At 44.6% G+C, this 20822-nt stretch overlaps 1 protein-coding gene across 3 annotated transcripts in view; it reads left to right on the top strand.

The window, feature by feature from the left end:
• Nucleotides 1-20822, top strand: part of ABCA1 (ATP binding cassette subfamily A member 1) — a 133462-nt gene that overhangs the window by 69103 nt on the left and 43537 nt on the right. For all 3 annotated transcript variants that reach the window (XM_078436624.2, XM_078436623.2, XM_078436625.2), the window contains exons 8-17: nucleotides 1616-1708; nucleotides 6311-6551; nucleotides 8296-8435; nucleotides 8768-8884; nucleotides 13384-13581; nucleotides 14389-14594; nucleotides 15550-15726; nucleotides 17670-17892; nucleotides 19622-19843; nucleotides 20256-20460. In XM_078436624.2, coding sequence (XP_078292750.1) covers nucleotides 1616-1708; nucleotides 6311-6551; nucleotides 8296-8435; nucleotides 8768-8884; nucleotides 13384-13581; nucleotides 14389-14594; nucleotides 15550-15726; nucleotides 17670-17892; nucleotides 19622-19843; nucleotides 20256-20460 — 1822 coding nt within the window. The remainder of the gene's footprint in view (nucleotides 1-1615; nucleotides 1709-6310; nucleotides 6552-8295; nucleotides 8436-8767; nucleotides 8885-13383; nucleotides 13582-14388; nucleotides 14595-15549; nucleotides 15727-17669; nucleotides 17893-19621; nucleotides 19844-20255; nucleotides 20461-20822) is intronic.

Here is a 20822-nt window from a genome sequence, read left to right as displayed (position 1 = left end):
GTGAACCTGAAGTAAGGAAGTTAAAAAAAAACCAAAAATGTCCCACTTGTTTTTGCTCATAATTACTTAATGGAAGGACCAATTGTTAACGTAATCTGTGATTTGCGTCAAGGGGACCTACCTGAATATAGTGGTGAAGGGCCCATCTGAGGACTGGGAGTCGGGGAAGGCGGACCCTGGTGACCAAGCTGTTCTAGGGGAGCTCTTGAGTTGGGCTGGAGAAATTCTTTCCTAGAACCCTTAGACAGATTTTATCAGAAACACACATTCAGGATTATGCTTGGACATGATGATGGTCATGATTATACGAACTTAATCTTCTGTATTTGGAGTTCTTTTTTTAAAAAATTTTTTTAAAACGTTTTAATTTACTTTTGAGGCAGAGAGAGACAGAGCATGAACAGGGGAGGGGCAGAGAGAGAGGGAGACACAGAATCCGAAGCAGTCTCCAGGGTCTGAAATGTCAGCACAAAGCCTGATGTAGGACTCAAACTCAAGGACCGTGAGATCATGACCTGAGCCAAAGTCGGATGTTTAACCGACTGAGCCACCCACGCACCCCTGTATTTAGAGTTCTTTTTAGAGGAAATCCTTCCCCAGGCTGCTGTTTCTGAGATCATGATGAACTCCATCTACTTCCGGCTATTTTCCTTGCAGTGTGCGTTATGATTTCACAACATGCCCCTATGGAAGACAAATAGCAAAAAATCCCAGCCTCCTCTAGGTTAAAGAGGTGTCTGGTATTAAAGAAAATGGTGCCTATAGAAGCACCAAGGAAAGATGGATTTTCCCTGAAGACTTTTGTTTTTCTATTTAACAAATAAAAATGATGAAACTGGCCCTATATCCTTTTCTTTTTGGAAGCCTAAAAACCCAGAACCTAAATTTTAGGCTCCTCAGCTGTTGGAATTCTGGCCTCGGAGTCTGTGCATCACTGTTCTTTCTTCTTTAGCTTAGGCTTGCTGCCCTAACTTATCTTTTCCTTGGGCCCAATTAATTATTTTCTTACATTTGTTGTGAAGCTAGGTGGGCTATAACAGCAATGAAATATACACAGGAGTAAATACAGAGATCTGGCTAAAAGTAGGCATAAAAACAAGCATTCTGTATTAAATTTCCAGTGTTACAAATAGTGCTGACTTGAGCAGAATGGGAGAATTTCTCCTTTCCATGCTTTTGCCAGCTTTCAACTTCAGTTTCTTCCTTTCTTGTGGGCCATTTCAAACTTGTTTCTTGAAGTCATTCTTCTGTTGTTCATCTTGCAGATTTGGGAATTTATGGTCAAAGTTGAATTGGACAGACAGACACACACACACACACACACACACACACACACACATCCTCAGCATGAGATATTTTTATCGATTGCATATCAACTAGTTTTAAATATATATTTCTACACTACTTAAAAGCATTCATCAAAGCATTAGTAATTCTTATCTGAAATAACTTGCAAACCTGCAGTTAGAATAATTTTAGTGTCTTTACTTTGGTTAGGAGCGGGTTTCTTGTGTTTTAAACTCAAGATGGTGAATGGTTTTAATTAACTTTATTTTCAATAGACATTTCAGGTTTACATTTGAACCTAGAAACAAAGTATTTTTTCTCATTGCAGACAGAACTAAACTATACATCTCCTGTCCTGAGCAAGGAACTGACTAAGGCCACAAAAACTTTGCTGGATAGTCTTGGGACTCTGGCCCAAGAGGTAAGTTGTGTCTATCTAACACCAGGAGGCAGACCATCCACTATGGCTCTTTTCCACCCCGAGTTTGGCGTAGAGGGTCCTTTTGATTTGAGTATCATGTGAAACATTAAAACAATTTTTAAAAAAAAATTTTTTTTAACGTTTATTTATTTTTGAGACAGAGAGAGACAGAGCATGAACAGGGGAGGGGCAGAGAGAGAGGGAGACACAGAATCTGAAACAGGCTCCAGGCTCTGAGCTGTCAGCACAGAGCCCGACGCGGGGCTCGAACTCACGGACCGTGAGATCATGACCTGAGCCGAAGTCGGACGCTTAACCGGCCAAGCCACCCAGGCGCCCCAACATTAAAACAATTTTAGAAGCATCGGTGATCTTAAAAATGAACTGGTTTGAGCTCCTTACTTTAGAGATGAAGAAACCAAGATGCAGAGATGTTTCAGAGCTAATTAGTTTGTGGCTAAAGGCCCGATACCTGGTCTAGAACTTTGTCTCATTGTTATTCTCTGCCCCTCGTTAATGACTCCTTGGTAAAGAGGATTATTCCCGTCATCATCCATGCGCTGCATTTGTCTTACCAAACGTTTCTCCGTATTTCTTTTCCAATAGTGAGGCCAGTCATTTTATGAACTATGTACCCCTCATTTAGACATTTCCCTGTAAACACCTGGCCTCTAGATTCACCTTTGGGAATGTCCTTCCTTGACAAACATTAAGTTGAGTTTGCCTTTCGGGTCCACATATTGCCTGACCAATGTGTTAGACCAATCTTCTATTCACAAGATCAGGAGGCCTGTAGGTACTTGTAAGATCACTTACCCTTCCCTCTGCCTGCCAGCCGGTGTGTGCTTCACTTTAGTGACACCCAACCTTCTTTCAGATTAGACTTGGAGAGGAGGAGCGGGAGCCCAGTGTGTAAGGAGCTGAGCCGAGGGGTGGCGGTCAGAAGCAATCAGGCCTGAATGTCCAGGGCATCAGACAGGAATAACCTTCTCAAACTTGGTCCAGCCTTATTTTGAGTTGCTTCTCTAAATCGTTTTTTGGTATTTGTTAAATTTTTTTTGAGTACCAAAATTTAGTTTCCTGAGAATAAAAGTATTGTATGTTCATTGTGGAGAATGCAGGATGTTTGGAAAAACAGAGATCAGACACGTGTCGACAGTTTGGCATATTGCTTTTAGTTCAGTTTTCTTTTTTCTTTGAATTCTGCTCATGGGTGTCTGACTGAAGAGCCTTGCATTTTGGGTCCCTTTCAGGAGAAGTCCTTTCCAGCCTGCCATTTGTTCTTTTGGTTGTGCATGCTGGTGACCTTTCTGTGGGTGGAGAATCTGGGTCACCTGGTGTTCTTCCAGGAGGCAGAAAGAAAAACAGGAACTGACCTGTAAATCCATAGCCATTTCTCTACGGTCCTGTTGGCAGACACTGACCTACACTGTACTACTTCCCTCCCGGCCTTCGAGCAAGCAGAGCAAAGACTATGATGTGGGAGGCTGTCTCTAAATTTTACCTTGGGTACAGTGTTTTCTTTATATCCCAGGTCTGCCTTTTGTCTTGGGTAAGAAAACTAGTGGAAATCGTGATGTTCCCATTGCTGATGAGGCAGAAACTCTCCACCTGAGCAATATATTATTTTTCTTGTCAGCTGCCTCCTTGTGCCCTGCTTGCTCCCTGGTCCAGGTCAAGCAAGGGCTACCCACCCTCAAGTCCCTGTGATCATGAATTACTGTCTAACTTGATATTTCCCTGGGACAAATGGGAGAGAATAAGTAAATAAATGCACGTGTGTATCTGTTCAGTGTTTGGAAGGAAAGTTGGATGTTTTGACCAAAGCACAACCCTTGAAAGGAAAAGGAAAAGGGAGGTAACAATTTCTGAGGACCTCCCCTGATTCCTGTAGTTTCACCCAATTTCCCTGTATCATCTGCATGACAAATGGATCTTACTGTGCCCATTTTACAGATGGCACTGAGGCTCAGGAAAGTTGGACAACTTGCCCAGTCACTTGGTTAGTTAATTGGCAAAAACTGGGATTTGAACTCAGGACTGTTAGACTACAAATTGCACGTTCTTGCTGCTATAGCCTGTTTTTTGTGTGATGAGCTCTGATGGAAACTGGACTAGACTAGAAAGGATATCCTTCAAAGAAGGAAATCTGCAACAATAGGGCCTGGCAATTGGGTAGAAATGGGGACTTTAGGAACTGGATGAGTGAAACTGGGCATGAGCTCCACATCTGAGTGACAGGGAAGGTGTGTCTGACAAGATTGGAAGGGCAGGGCAGGGAACCGCATCCCAGTTACCTACCAGGTGCCTGACACTGCTCGATGTCAGGGTCTCAGCAGTGAGCACACTGGCTTTCCTGTTCTCATGGAGCTTGCATGGTGGAAGATAGAAATAAACAGGAAGCATATGATGTGACAGCAGGCGTACTGCAATGAAGAAAAATAAAGCAGGGTCAGAAAGATAGAGGGTGATGAGGTGTTGTTTTAAAGGTGGGGTCATTAGAGAAGTCCTCTCTGATGAGGTGACACTTGAATGTGAAGAAGTGACCATATGTTGTCCACTCCAAGCAGGAGGGGCCACAGATAACAAAGATGCTGATGAAAGGACCTGATTAAGGAATGTATTTAAAGACCCAGGAGGGAGTATGGTGTGGGCAGGACAGAATGAGCAGGTGAGAAGGTGCTCAGAGCTGAGGTCAGAGGAGTGGTGAGCACCTTGCAGGACTGGTAAGGCTGCATTTATGCCAAGTGAGATGAGAAGCTAGTGGAGGGTTTGGAGCAGAGGGTACATGACATGTCCTGGAGTATGAGATTGTTGACATTCTGGCTGTTCTATTGAGAAGAGACTAGGCAGGGGTCAAGGAAAAAGGGGCCATTGCAGTGTCTTGAGAAAGCGATCAGACAGCCAGTGATTGACTCCACAGGTGATTATTTAACACCATCTTTTGTGGGCTGGAGGATGAATGGTCACCCTTCTCTGTGAGGAGGAGTGCTTCACAGACGAAGTGTGGAGCCTGAGCTGAGGTATAGAAGAATGAGTAGGAGTTTCCCCAAGACAGGTGCCCGGAAGAGCCACCAGTTCGGAATAACAGTCATTCTGGTGCCTCTGTCCAAAGATGTGCTGGTTTTATATGGGAAGAAATTTGTTCTTTCTGTTGGGGTATGGTGGACTGGTGGTAGTGAGGCAGCCTGTGAAGAGATATGAGTGGTTTTTACTTTCATTAAACAATCTCCGGTGCTGTTCACCTCCCAACAAAAGGAGGTCTGGCTACCTCTGCCTTCCGGTTGATAGACCTCATCCGGGTTATGAAAAGATAAAGTAAGGAAAAGCTGGCCACCTAATTGTGTTCTTGTGGCATATGTCACATGCTCCTTCTTTGGAGGGAGAAATGTTTGTGACCTCTGACCTACTCCTAGAAGTGCCTGATTTCCCTCTGGAGGCAGAAGGCAAAGTCAGGATCTACAGCATCGAGGACCATGTTCCTCAGAAGAACCAGGAGGCTCTGTGTGGTACAAAACTGGGCCCATGGTATTGGAAGCTAGGCCTTCCACAGGCTGTGGGTGGGGCCCCTCAGCCTCTCCCCTCTGCCCTTTATGGCTCGGTCTTCTGGGTGCTGAGAACTTGTGACATTTCCAGGAAGGTTTATTATGGATTTATTGTGAAATGTGTAGAAATGCAAAGTGCTTGATAAATATTTAATGATAAGAACAATTGGGCCGAGAACTTTACAAGGTGCTGGAGAACATTTGTATAAGAGACAAAGTGCTTGGGGTGTAAGTAACAGATGTCGTCCCTGGCTGCTGGGGCATCTGACTCCTCCCGTGCAGGGGCATTTCTTTGCAGGGCATTTCTATTTCATGCAATTTACTCCTTTCCACACTCTGTTTAGCTTCATCTTGGTGAGAGGTTGGGCCCTCAGAGAAATGACTTTTCTAAGGCTGTAAGCTAATGAGACAGGGAGCTGGGATTCAGCCTTGGGTCTCCCACCTTATACTTGTTGTGTTCCCTGACACTTAACTGAGACCAGGATGGGGGATTTGACACATAGTACCTTTTCTGTCAAGGGGCAGAGGCCTCCTCTGTTTCCACAGGAAAGTTTAAGGTGTTTTAGAAATGAGTCTGTGCTGGAGGGCGTGAGCAGTTCCTGATGGATGTATTTAAACACAGGGCTATTCAGGATAAGTATTCTCTTCTACAAACCAGAAGATAATCCAGAGGAAATAAAGCCCATCACCAGGGGTTTCACTGACTTCTAGTTTGTGCTTCTGTATCTTTAATTTGCATACCAATCACCTGGGCATCTTGTGAAAATGCAGATTTGAATTGTAGTCGGGTGGATCTAGATGTGCATTTCAGACAACCTCTCATAACTTTGCTGCTGGTCCCCGGACCACCGGTGGAGTTGCAAGATTCTGGCAATCCTATCACAAGACTAAGAGGTCAGGACTGAGATGTTCTGAGATGTGGCTTTGGAGAGGTCAAGAAAATAAGATGTTTCTTTCTCTCTGTTCCCCCAACCCTTGCTACGCCCTTTTCCCTCCCACTTGCCTCCCCCATCCCACCTTCTTCCCTCCCACTTCCCTTCCCCATCCCTGGCACCAGCTGTTCAGCATGAGCAGCTGGAGTGACATGCGGCAGGAGGTGATGTTCCTGACCAGTGTGAACAGCTCCAGCTCCTCCACCCAGATCTACCAGGCTGTGTCCCGCATTGTGTGTGGCCATCCAGAGGGTGGGGGCCTGAAGATCAAGTCCCTCAACTGGTACGAGGACAACAACTACAAAGCCCTCTTTGGAGGCAACGGCACTGAGGAAGATGCTGGCACCTTTTATGACAATTCTACAAGTGAGTGTCTGTGCAGATGGCAGTCCTGGCCCCAGCCCCCACTTAGTTTAGACTCAATGCTGTGTCCCTCCTTCCTCGTGCTTACCCTTATCCTCTGACCCAGTGCTGGATGTTTAGGAGTCTGTTTGCCTACCAGACTGAGCTCCTAGAGGAGTCTTTTCCTTATCAGTTGACTGTCCTCACTTCTTTGAATGGAGCCTGGCACATCTCAGGTACATAGTGTGTTTATCAAATGCATGAGAGATTGAAAGCCAACCTCCCCAGTTTCCTGGGGGATGGTGGAAGGGAGTTCCCAGAGAAATCAAGGGTCTTCTTTTTCTTTCCCCTCCCTTTCACAGGCATGCTTTGTAATAAAAACTTTAAAATAACAGAATAACAGCCATAAAAGCTAACATTTAGGAAATATTTCCTAGGTACTGGGCATTCTATTGAAATTATCTCATTTAACCCTTACAGTAACCCTGCAAGGAACATTGTGTAACCCCACGTTTTATAGGCTCAGAGAGGTTAAGTGACTCAGTCAAAGCCACACCATAGCTAATCCACAAGAGCCCATGTTAAGCCCAGATCTGCTTGGCCCCGTGCTTTTTTCTGGTAGACCACATGGCCTCTGAAAAAGCTGTTAATGGTGGTGTGTGTGGACCATCAACCTCAGGCATTTGATCTGCTCTTTGTTTTTGCTTCTTAGCTGCACGGTGGTGTTAAAGAACCTTGTAACTCCATATCTCTTTCTCGCACTTGGGCGGTTTTGTGATGATGTGTGTTCTGTGCCTGGTGGCAGCATGGAACCAGTGTTACAGTTTTAGACAGTGACATCCTTTTCCTTGAAAACATGATGCAAGTGAGCTTTTCTCCACTTCCAGCCACAGGTGTTTCTTTCACACACTGAGCGAGGCAGCTTTTTGTGCATTACTGTAACACAAGAACTTTTTATTCTTCTCTGGAGCAAAGCACTCTAGACATCGCCAGTTGCTTTGCAAGCCTAATGGGATGGCATTATAGGCAATTTTTCTGAAATGCCATCCGCTCCACTCCCTCACTTGCAAGTCAACCCAAGGGAACTTTCATTTGCAAAGCAGATAGAACCGTGAGAAAATCCTTTTGTTTTTTTCTTTTTAAATTATATCCTCTTTGCGGTATGTAGAGGATACTTGGTACCTAAAAGAACTCAGAATGAAATTAAAAAAAAAAAAATCAAGAATCCTTCTGGATAATCAAGCCCTGCTGTCTATTATAATTTTGGATTTTCCAGTTAGAGGTTTTTATTACATTTATTACATATACTTGTGATGGGACCTATTAAAGGGAAATGTCTTATTTTTGCTTGAAAACTAAAATCTAAATCCAGCTGTCTGTTTTCAATGAAAACAAATTGACAAGGGCTAGCGTAAGAGTATGCATCTAGAGTTATGCAGGTGTGTGCATGGTGAAAACCTGTTTCTAGATCATCTCGGTTGTGAGTTATCCACAATCAGTGTTATAATAGACTCTGATTATTTGTCAAGTATTGTCATAGGAGCTCTACAGATAACAACGGTTAATGCTCCCCACATCTCTGCCAAGTACATAACTTTATTTTTACAGAGGAGCAAACTGAGGCTCAGGCAAGTGAAGTTATTTGTTACATAGCTGTTAAGTGGTGGAGCAGAGATTTGAACCCAGGACTGTCTGGCTAGCTCCAAAGCCCTTGTTCCTATAAGTATATGACCATGCATATGCATATCTGCCTTTGTCTTCTTCATAGCCCCTTACTGCAATGATTTGATGAAGAATCTGGAGTCCAGTCCTCTTTCCCGCATCATATGGAAAGCTCTAAAGCCTCTGCTTATTGGGAAGATCCTATATACACCTGACACTCCAGCCACAAGGCAGGTGATGGCTGAGGTAAGCTGCCCAGGCCCAGAAGTCCCTCTCCAGAATCCTCCTAGAATTTATGGGCAAAAAGGTGATGGTGGTTTCAAATGGATTATATCGGGGAAACTCGGGGCTATTCTGGGGTTTCCAAAGAGTGAGAACCCCAAGTGTGACCCAGGCCAGAGCTGACTATGGAGGGCCAGCTCTCCAACCTTGGGTATTTGAATCATAGCTGCAGGCAGATTCTTCTTGGGTGTGGGAAAGACTGGAAATAGTGATGGAGCATCTTGTCAGAGGGCAGCTGCGTATCTCATGGTTCTGCCTCCCCTTTTCTGTTGCCCCTGCTCCCTACGTGGCTCCAGGTGAATAAGACCTTTCAGGAACTGGCTGTGTTTCATGATTTGGAAGGCATGTGGGAAGAGCTCAGCCCTAAGATCTGGACCTTCATGGAGAGTAACCCAGAAATGGACCTTGTTCGGGTGAGTATCCCTCTGGTTCCTGAGTGTCTGCTTGATGCTAGAGAGTGAGTTTCTGGTCACTTTCCTAGAGGTGACTGAGATGAGAATTCTTATTTTTAACCAGTATAGAGGTATTAAGCATAGCCCAAGCTGCAGGTGATGATGCACAGATAACACTGTCGTATGAATATCAGCATCAATGTGCCCGGTGGTCAAAAATCAGTTTTCCAAGAAGCTGAGCAAGGGTTGGTATTGGTGATTGTAGGAGCTTGAGTTTTTCATTTCTTCTAAAGCTAACCATGGCATCTTACTTAGCTTTCCTATATCTTGGTGTAGGTCTTGACAGAGGTGTGGGGGCAAAGCCTGGTCTGACCTCTAGACTGGACTGAGATGCTCGCTCCCAAGGTGTTGTGTGAGTGCAGAACAGGGTTAAGGTGTGGAGGGGAATTGCACTTAGTGCTTCCGAGCCACTTGAAAGGGATAAGTACTCTAGAGACAATTGGATTCAAAAGCAGAGGAGTCTGAGCAAGAGCAGAATGTTTCCTTTGTTTGAGCCTGAGTGCCACTTAATCACATCATCCCTGTCTTGGGCTGAGTCAGAGAATCATTAGACTATTTCCTATCTCCACCGTGAGGGAGGCCTCTTTTTTTTTTTGTTTCTACTGCCATTAAGAAGCAGGAGTGGATTTTACCAGGTTTCTTATCTTGACACCTCATTGGTCAGAGGGGCAGCTGAGTTTTAGAGGTGGTACCTACCTGAAAGGTACTCTCCCTTGATGCCCTGGGTGGGGGGGACAATACCCAGGCTGCCTTCCAGCGATGGGAAAGCTGGAGTCATCTTTGTTGCTCTAGTGTTGTTACATATTCAGAATTCTTAAATTGGGGCCTTTAAAAACTAAGGGACTGGGACGCCTGAGTGGCTCAGTCGGTTAAGCATCCGACTTCAGCTCAAGTCATGATCTCACAGTCCGTGAGTTCGAGCCCCGCGTTGGGCTCTGTGCTCACAGCTCGGAGCCTGGAGCCTGCTTCAGATTCTGTGTCTCCTTTTCTCTGACCCTCCCCCATTCATGCTCTCTCTCTGTCTGAAAAATAAATAAACATTAAAAAAAAAAAAACAAAAACAAAAACTAAGGGACTTGGGTGAGAAAAAAAAAGAATAATTTGTATGGATCTATGGATTATTGCTGACTCACAGTAACAACTCCTGCTCTTCAAGGATGGATCTCTGTTGGGCTCCAGTCTCTCCTGTAAAAGGGATTACATGATCCAGCCACTCACAGCACCATAGACACAGATGTGGTCTCTCACCTCTTCTTCCTGGTCCTGTCCTATGAATCCAGATTTTTATTTGTTGGATGTCTTTCCTTCTGCATCTCAGAAGATTATGAGGGGCCCTGTTGAAGGGACTCCATGAGTTTTAGTCTGCAGGCAGATGGATGCTTCCCCACTTGATTGATGGATTGATTTAAACGTTTTTTTTTCTTAAGATTTTATTTTATTTTTTTAAGTAATCTCTATGCATAGTGTGGAGCTTGAACTCGCCACCCAATGATGAAGAATCATTTGTTCTACTGACTGAGCCAGCCTGGCATCCCTGATTTTAAAAGTTTTTCATATAAGTATAATATATATTATTAGATGGAGAGTTTGGCATGGATGTTTCAGCAACTCACAGACTCCCAGTTCTGAGAAGACAAAACACTTGTAAACATGGCCATGGCATTCGTTAGGGATTCTGCTGGGAGAACACAGGATGTACAATAGGAAATGTAGGAACTGTGGATGGGGAGAAAGTCGTGGCATGTGAATTGGAAGACCTTGTGTGTAAATCCAAGAACTTTTACTTTAAGCTCTGAGGGACCGTGAACAGGTTTTAAGCAGGAGAGACGTAGATACATTAATCTGATGTGATAGGTGGATTGAAGTGTGGAAAGGTGGAAGGCAGAGACCAGAGTGGAGACCATCTAAGTGTGTGGCCAAGGCATCAGCAGGAGGTGAAGCCCGATAACTGCTTGATTGTGGAGGGGGAAAGATTTCTAGTTGGTGGATGGTGGGTATGTCCAGTATACCACTGGGTACTGAGGCCCGGAGTGCAGAGAGGTGGTAAAGCTGCCAACTGAGGGACTCCTCAGCCTGTGGGTGGAAGTTGAAGGAGCCTCCTCATCTCCTTTCTTCTCTCTCTTAAGGAGTGTGTGTCTGACTCCACAAACTTGGGCTGCTCAGTCCTCTGTACCCTCCTCATGTCTGGTATGTGAGGTGGTGCCTGAGGCTTCTGCTTCTTTTGGAGTAGCTCTTGTCTGTCTTTTTTCAGCTTTGTTGAAGGATAATTGACAAATAAAAATCATATATATTTAGGCTCTACAGTGTGTTTTGATATAGTAGATGTTGCAAAATGATCCTCACAATCAAGCTAATTAATGTATCCTCACCTCACAAAGTAACCACATAGCACATTTCATATACAGTACAGTGTTGTTAACCGCTGTCATCCTGCTGTGCACCAGATCTCCAGAACTTACTCATATTGCATAACTGAAACTTTGTACCCTTTGACCTACCCATTTCCTTCTAAGTGTCTTGTCTTCTCAGAACTGGGAGTCTGTGAGTTGCTGAAACATCCATGCCAAACTCTCCATCTAATAATATATATTATACTTACATTAAAAACTTTTTAAATCAGCCCCTGGCAACCACCATTCTACTTTGTGGTAGCTCTTATCTTTCCACTGTTTCCAGCTCTGTCTACATCCACTGTATCACCTCCCATGCCTCCCCCTCCCCAACCCCAGATCTGGAGGCAGGCACTTCTGTTTTGAGTCATAGACACACTGACACTAAATTGTTCTCCTTTCTGAGCTGCTCTTTGCCTCCTTCATCTCAAGGCCCTGCTTCCTCCCTGGCTACCGCTCCTAAGGGTGATCTTAGGTCTCTGGGTCCTCTCAAATACCCTAGAATGGCCATGTGATCGGTGCTCTCACTGGGCATATCTTTCTGGTCTTGCCTCCTGAACCATGTGCTCAGAAGCCACACAGGGCAGGGCAGGCCTCACCCCAAATGCCATGTGTCTTTATTCTGCTCTTACTTGTTCAAGTCTCCGAATAAAGTCATGCCGAATTTGTAACGCATACCCCTGTGAACTGTGAGGTAAAAACCTGTATCTATTATGTTAACAAAAATACTTACATATCTTACTGATGACAGTATAAATTTTAACTCCCTATAGGAAAGCAATTTGGAATGAAAACTGGAAGGACCATAAAAAAAGTGCAGGATAGCACTCCATTCCATACACCCTCAGGGATGTATCCTGTGGAAATAATTTTAAAGAAAGAAGTCACTGTATGAGAGGAAGTGTTATTGCTGTAATAATTGTTATTGTGAGAAATTAGAAATAGGCTAAATTCTTAGCAGTATGGGAATAGTTAATGAAATTATAGTATATATACTCCATAAAACCGTTATGTTCCCATTAAAATAATAAATATGAAGCCACATGGGGGAAAACTTAAACTGTTAGTGAAAGTAAGAGTGACTTAAAAAGTAGCAGTGTTTGGCTCCTTAGAGATTCCATTTCAGTGGATCCAGAGTTTCATCTTCCCTCACAAAGCTGTGACAGTAGTTGTACCCACTTTTCCTTTTCCATGAGCTGAGTTTGGAGCTGACTCATTTTTCTGGATGCACTGTGCAGGCTTCTGCCCCAGCCCTCTGGATCTACTGGTTGAACACCAGATTGGTTTGTCTTTCTCTTCCATGTTGACCCACATGGGAAACCAACCAGCTAGGGAATGAAAAATGGAAGACAGGTCTCTTTTGCATCCCCACCCACGCATCCAGCAATTTTACTTGGTTCTACAGTGGCAGCATCTCCCCAGACTAAACAGCACAAGTGCGTTTGTCTTATTCAGTCTAGAGATAAGGTCATTATGTCTCCCTCAAGTCATCAGCTTGAGTCTCAAAAGAAGACGACGATATAGTGCAGGGGGAAGATTTGGTAGAATCAGAGTCCATGTTTCATACCATGGCTTTGCTACCAAAGTAGTTGTGTGAACTTAGGTTAGGGACTTGAACTTCTGAACTTGTTTTCCCATATGTAAAAATGGGAACTTTTAGACAGATCTTCCTCATGGAGTTGTGTGAGGTAAAGCTTATAAATCTAATATAAAAAATGTACAGAGTAAGTATGATCATTGTTGTTACTGTAGTTGATCTGTTAGGCTAGGCTGGAAACATATGGACACTAGATCCAGACTAGTCTGACTCTGAGTCTCACTTCCATGCCTGTTAGCATTGTGACTCAGCCTTGGTTAAAATCATACTTTCCCCCCACTCCCCTAACCTCCATATTCTCACCTGTAACATGGGAACACTATTTCTACCTTACAGTTTTCTATGAAGAGAAAAAAAAAAAAAAAAAAAAAAAGACAACATATGTGAAAAGGTTAGGTTTTGTAAATCCTTTAAGACTTAGTATCTAGATTTAGTTGGTGTTTATTGCTTGTACTTTCTCATTGGGATGACAGACACTGTTGGACAGCAGAAGCAATGACCACTTTTGGGAACAGCAATTAGATGGCTTAGATTGGACCGCTAAAGACATCCTGGCATTTTTGGCCAAGCACCCAGAGGATGTCCAGTCTGCCAATGGCTCTGTATACACCTGGAGAGAAGCCTTCAATGAGACCAACCAGGCAATTCAGACCATCTCTCGTTTCATGGAGGTGAGGATATGATCCATGGATCATTTGGAAAAGTCTTTGGCTTCTTTCTCTGAGATGGTCCAATGAGGTTTGGATTGGAAGAAAGTTGAGAAATAATGTCTAGTCTTATTTCCAGTAGTGTCCCTCAAACCTAATACAGGGCTCGGTGTACAAAAGGCACTCAATAAAAGTTGAATGACTGAACGTGTGAACAAAACAGACCTAACTCTAGCTTTATTCTATCTCCCTCAAGGGTGTTTTTGTCCATCGTCTTGTAGGTTTTCCAGAGCTTTTGTAGCTCAAAACCTAATGACAAGAAAACATGCCCTTAAAAAGGCGTTATTTATTAAATTTATCTAAAATCTAATAGGATAGATTACATTTTAAAAATCTAGTTTTAAAAATTATGTGACTTAATAGGGACAAATAAGGTGTTTTTTGTGAGCGTGTGGCTTTTTGTTTTGTTTTTGTTTTGTGTTTTTGTTTTTGCTTTGTTTTGGTCTGTTTACTTGGTTAGTTAACGATTCAGAATTGCCAAGAAGACCGAGGAGAATGAGGTATGATCATTGTTTCAACCTCTTTCCCTCCACAAAAATCAGTATAAGTAACTTATCTCTAAGTACTTCCAGCATTACTCTTAAATTGCAGCTAAAAAACAAAAGACTCCATTCTCAATTGAATATTAGAAAATGACTTTGGAGAGGATGAGCGCATGGGGATAAAAATGGCTCGCAGTCAGCGTGTCCCTCTTAGGACAGAGTCTGCCTTGGCCACAGTGTATCATCCTGGGCACCAGTGCTCTTATGAAGGCTGTTCCTCTTCCGTCAGTGTGTCAACCTGAACAAGCTCGAACCGATAGCAACAGAGGTCCGGCTCATCAACAAGTCCATGGAGCTGCTGGATGAGAGGAAGTTCTGGGCTGGGATCGTGTTCACCGGAATCACTCCTGGCAGTGTTGAGCTGCCCCATCATGTCAAGTACAAGATCCGAATGGACATCGACAATGTGGAGAGGACAAATAAAATCAAAGATGGGTGAGTTCAGTCCTGTCACACCAGCCAGTTTTGGGGACGACAAGAGCAGTTATTATGACTAGAGGCACTTCAGTTTAACTAATAACTTGGTAGAACTTCCCCCCAAAAAACCCTCAAATTGGTGGCATGATTTTGGTGAAAGTGGCACATTCATTGCTAGAGACTGTTATTTCAAAGGTCATAAAATATCATCTTTTGATTCAGCATTCCCACTCAAGAGAATTAATCGCACGGCATTACATCAAGAGGAAAAAAAGAAAAAAGGCTTTAGGTTCCCTGCACTAGCATGATCCATTTTTACAAAAAAGGGCAAATAACTGAGGGTTGATGGGGGTGGGAGGGAGGGGAGGGTAGGTGATGGGCACTGAAGAGGGCATCTTTTGGGATGAGCACTGGGTGTTATATGGAAACTAATTTGACAATAAATTTCATATAATAAAAAAAAAGCGTCAAATAACCAGTATAAAAGGGAATGACTAAGCAAAATTTGGTATGTCCACTTAATGCAGTGTTAGGTAGCAAACAAAGGGGGAGAAAACCAAACCAACACGTGGTATGCCCACTCTGATTATATGTGTTTCAACATAAGTGCACATGATCGCTAAGACCAGAAAATAAGATGCAAAAATGAAAATAGTGGCTTTGTAATGGTGGCAGGATTGTGAGTGATTGGCTTTAAAAATTTTTTATAATTAATTAATTTATTTTAAAATGGTTATTTATTTTGAGAGTGTGGGTGGGGGAGGGGCAGAGAGGGGGAGAGAGAGAATCCCGAGTAGGCTCCATGCTGTCAGCACAGAGCTGGACACAGGGATCGAGCTCATGAACCCTGAGATCATGACCTGAGCCAAAATCAAGAGTTGTACACTTAATTGACTAAGCCACCCAGGGGCCCCTGGCTTATTTTGGTGTTATGGTTCTAATGAATATTTGATCACCTGTGGTTTGGTTTTAGGTACTGGGACCCGGGTCCTCGGGCTGACCCCTTTGAGGATATGCGGTACGTCTGGGGGGGCTTTGCCTACTTGCAAGATGTGGTGGAACAGGCAATCATCAGGGTGCTGACTGGCACTGAGAAGAAAACTGGTGTTTATGTGCAGCAGATGCCCTACCCCTGTTATGTCGATGACATGTAAGTTACCATCTTCTTGTAGCTGGTTAACTCAATCCCTAGAGAGAGTATATATGCAACATACATACACATATACACAAGCATGTGCATACATACCAAAGGAGATAGGATGCTTTGATTTTATTTGTTTTACATGCGTGCTGATTTGGTCAAGAAAATCTTTTTTGAAATTCAGTGAAGATTTTAGGAAATAAGATGCCAGATGGAGGTAGTTGACTGTTCCAGCCATATCACTGACATGAATATGCACATACTGGTAATCTCCCCCCCCCCCCTTTTTTTTTTAATGTTTGTTTATTTTGAGAGAGAGGAGGGGCAGAGAGGAAGGGAGAGAGAGAATCTCAAGCAGGCTCCATGCTGTCAGCACAGAGCCGGGCATAGGGCTCCATCTCATGAACCCGTGAGACCATGACCTGAACCGAAATCCAGAGTCAGACGCCTCACTGACTGAGCCACCCAGGTGCCCCTCCTTCCTTTTTTATCCATAGTTACCAGTACTTACATATCTATTTTTTATATTAAAAATTTTTTTTTATTTTTGAGAGAGAGACAGAGTATAAGTGGGGGAGGGGCAGAGAGAGGGGGAGACACAGAATCTGAAGCAGGCTCCAGGCTCCGAGCTGTCAGCACAGAGCCTGATGCAGAGCTCAAACCCATGAACCATGAGGTCATGACCTGAGCCGAAGTCAGATGCTTAACCAACTGAGCCACCCGGGTGCCCCCAGCACTTACATTTTTTTTACAACCTTCCCGTTTTGGTTAAAGTTTGCTCAAAGAGCAAATTTAAAGTGTTGTGACAAACACATGCAGGCACATGCACACAGATACACTTTCCCCAAACACAGAAACCGTGATCTAGACCCGTAAAGAGTGACTGCATATAAATTTGTCCACTCCCTCTTTATAAGCGGTGAATCACATTTTGAAACAATCCAAATAAGACTGAACAAGGCCTTTTTTATCTTAGACTTTAGGTAATCTTTCAGTACTTAGTCACTAAGCTGCCAAGACCTCGTGGGAACTGTGCATTTGGATCTAATGATTTCTTGTAAGAAAGAACAGGCAGAGGTGTAGTTATTGCAGGCATCCGAGATATGTAATGTTTCTTCCAAGTTCTGGAAATTCTCTTATTCTCTGGTGTAATTGTGTAGAGATCAGAGTGCTGAAGGAGCGGGGAGCCTCTTCTTAACGTTTGCTGTCTGCTTTGCATTGAGCAACGATTTCCTCATGTGGCTCCCTCTAGCTTTTTCCAAGTCATCCTGAATTATCTTGTATTTTACCTTCAGAAAGATTAGCCAGAGTTTTCCAAAGACCCCCCCACCCCCACACACTGCCCAAGCCCTCATCTAAGATTTACTCTAGGAAGGATGTCTTAAGATGAGGACAGGATGGGAGCTTAATGCATTAAGGGCATTTGCCTGTTGTCACATAGCAGATAAGTGCATAAATGGTAAAGCTGGGACTTGAGCCTGGAGTTCCAAGGTCCAAAGTCTGTGTCCCTTTTACATCACAGTACTGCATTTCCTATTCTAGTTTGGAATTTGAAATATTACTGACAAGAGCTGCCTGGAGTCTGTTTCTACATTATCTGTGATCAAAGTTGTACAAGTCAAAAGTGAGATGACCTTGGAGATACAGAACTTTTGTGAGAGAAGGAGTTGGTTTTTTGTTTCTTTAGTACTTTAAAATAACCTGCATCTCGTAGTTACTTCGTGGCTAAAGCAGACCCCAAAGAAACTCCACTTGGTGGCACTCCATTGGTCTGTCAGTATGTTGAGCTCCTCATGAAGCTTTGGTAACCCGTACGTTTCACAGTCTGGAGGGTCTGCCCCTCGTGGGCTCCCTCTCGGGGCTTCCTCCCGCACGCAGGCTTGGGGACGCTGGCCTCTGAGCCTGATTCTCACTCCCTGTAATTCTCCTCCTCCCTTCCGTGGGGCCTCTAGCTTCCTGCGGGTGATGAGCCGGTCGATGCCTCTGTTCATGACGCTGGCCTGGATCTACTCGGTGGCTGTGATCATCAAGGGCATCGTGTATGAGAAGGAGGCGCGGCTGAAGGAGACCATGCGCATCATGGGCCTGGACAATGGCATCCTCTGGTTCAGCTGGTTCATCAGCAGCCTCATTCCTCTGCTCGTGAGCGCCGGCCTGCTGGTGGTCATCCTAAAAGTAAGGCTGCCACACCAGCCCCCTGCTGCCAGGGAGTTCCTGCACAGCCAGCATCTGCTGTGTGAGGAGAAAAGCCAAGAGTATTTGGGAGGGAAGGGGTCATACGTGTCCATCTTTTGAAATTTCCTCGTTCTATATTCGGGAAGACTGAGGCCCAAAAAGGGGCAATGACTTGCCCAGGGGTCAGCCCAGCTGGCTAGCGGCTGAGCAGGGCTAGAACCCAGGGATCTTGCTTCCCAGGTAGGTACACACTTACTGTGCCATGACATCTCCTTGGCAGTGGTTCCTGGCAGCATCTGAGAGCTGTGCATTTCCTTAGGCGTATTGGGTAGTGATTCTGCCAGAATTTTTAAAAACGATAATCTGAGAGATGTGTGTTATTGCAGCTTAGGTTTTTCTGGAAACAGAGGCTGAGAGTTTGGTGAATGGGTATTTATTAGGGATCAACATCTATGGGAGGGATGGGGAGTATGCAAGATTGAACAGAGAGAGGAGGCATGAAATGCAGTGCAGGACCAGCCCCACGGGCACTCTGGAGCATACACAGCTTGCTGGAATTGTTCCTTATTGAGCTGAAATACCCAGCCCCAAGGTCTCCCTCCTGACACCCCACACCCCATACCCAGGCCCCTCAATCATTCATTGGAATGATGTGCCCCAGGGCCAGGCAGCTTTCTGTGGCTGTGACAGACCCAGAGGAGTTGACACCTAGTTGACCGCTGTCTGCTGTGACTGCCAGGCAACATGCTCCCCCTCCAAAGGGACTCTGGGCAGCGGTATTCTGTGCCCACCCCATATATTAATAGGTTTGTATACTAATTTTTTTTCCTTACAACCATTTGTTTTAAGGATGCATCATGTAAAAATAAATGTTTTCAAGGTGAGGGGAGTGCAAAGGGATAGGAACTAACATTTAGTTGAATATTAGCTACTGTTAGTTACAAATGAGCACTTAGTGATTGCTAAGCAGTGTAGAGAGCACATCACCTGTGCTTTCTTATTATACCTTCACTAACGCATTTAACCTGTAAGCAGATGAGGCCAAGGAAAGTTAAGGGCTTCACCGAGGTCACCCAACAGTAGGACAGAGCGGTGCTTTCTAAAATCAACCTCCTCTCATCATCTGATATCTGACTGCAAGGGTGGAGCTCCATGATGGAGGCAGTGGTCCTGTGGCTGGTGGGTAAGAACTGCTCTGGGACCACATGCTGGCTGGTCCTGCTCAGATACACCCAGATGAACTGGGCAGAGAGAGACTTGAAAGGTCCAGTCCACAAGATTTGGATGATTGTGGGAATGCAGAACCCATGGCAGGTTACCAAGGGGGAATAGTAAGGTTTCCTGGCCATTTTCCATGGCTTTTGGAGGGGGAAGTCCTAGAATGCTGTCTCCCACAACTCTTTCTTTGTGCTGAGGGAGAGTCCTAGTCCTTATAAGAGGAGAAACCAGGTAGTGGTATTTCTTGGAGAAACAACAAAATTGTCCGTTGGGATGGGTCTGACTGAATCTCAGCCCTGGACTCCTGTATTCCTGTCTCTGCTGTGTGGTCTTGGGCTAGTCACCATCCTGCTATTTCAGCCTCAGTTTCCTCATCAGAACAATGGGCAGTGCTGTTCCCCTATGTTACCTCTGAGATGAGTGTGAGTAAGCCCTGGCTTCTTCCCATAGATGGCGCAAGGATGTGCTTGCTTGTTGGGGCAGCACAGTTAATAGGTCTCTTCTTTCCCAGTTAGGAAACCTGCTGCCCTACAGCGACCCCAGCGTGGTGTTTGTCTTTCTGTCCGTGTTTGCTGTGGTGACCATCCTGCAGTGCTTCCTGATCAGCACACTCTTCTCCAGAGCCAACCTGGCGGCAGCCTGCGGGGGCATCATCTACTTCATGCTCTACCTGCCCTACGTCCTGTGCGTGGCGTGGCAAGACTATGTGGGCTTCACGCTCAAGATCTTCGTGGTGAGCAACCACCCTTGGGCAGGAGCTGCAGGCACAGCCGCAGGGTGTTTGTAGTCCAAGGCTGAGAACAGGAGAGGAGTGTGTGTGTATCTGGGGGTGGGGGTCGGTGGGCATGGGATGCAAGATTGCTGAGCCTTTGGGGTATCTTTGGAAGCATAAAATTCTAAAAGTTGTACACTCCATCATGCATGCATTTCTGAAATGTGTGTGCATAATGAGCAGTTAAAAATAGAATCCTTTTATATGCTGTTAGTGAGCCCACTACCCTCAAGGGATCTGTAGGTGAATACTTCCATATCTTGTAATTGATCCATTTTGCAAATTCAAATTTCTCTGGGTGGAATTTACATTAGAAATAATAGAAAATGAGACACAAGGAGATGGATAAGTGACTTTCGCCTCCTTCTCACAGAGCCTGCTGTCTCCTGTGGCTTTTGGGTTTGGCTGTGAATACTTCGCCCTTTTTGAGGAGCAGGGCATTGGGGTGCAGTGGGACAACCTGTTTGAGAGCCCCATGGAGGAAGATGGCTTCAACCTCACCACGTCAGTCTCCATGATGCTGTTCGACACCTTTATCTATGGAGTGATGACGTGGTACATCGAGGCTGTTTTTCCAGGTACATGGGGCTTCCACACTGCTTTAGCCATCTGCTAGGGAAATGTAATTTCTAGCTGAAGAGCTCCCCTTGTTTGTGCTGGAATTTCTACAGAGCTCAGTGCTCCCTGGAAAGTGGCTAGGGCTTTAGACCCAAGGCAAGCCATCCAAGGAGAAGCAGCTGATGCTGAAAGTATAACTCTTGCTACTGACATAGCTCTCATTTCTCAAGCACTGTGCGCCAGGTGCTGTGCAAAATGTTAGGTATACTTTGGAATTTACTCTCACAAACCTCTTTTGCAAATGAGGGAACTGTGAATCAAAAAAGTACCTTGCCTGGCGACACACAGCTGGTAAGTGTTGGTCCTTGAGGACAAATCTGGT

This window comes from Panthera onca, chromosome D4, assembly GCF_046562875.1.
Source record: "Panthera onca isolate mPanOnc1 chromosome D4, mPanOnc1 haplotype 2, whole genome shotgun sequence".
Lineage (NCBI taxonomy): Eukaryota > Metazoa > Chordata > Mammalia > Carnivora > Felidae > Panthera > Panthera onca.
Note: the sequence above shows the minus strand (reverse complement) of the source record. Positions and strands in the feature narration are given on the sequence as shown.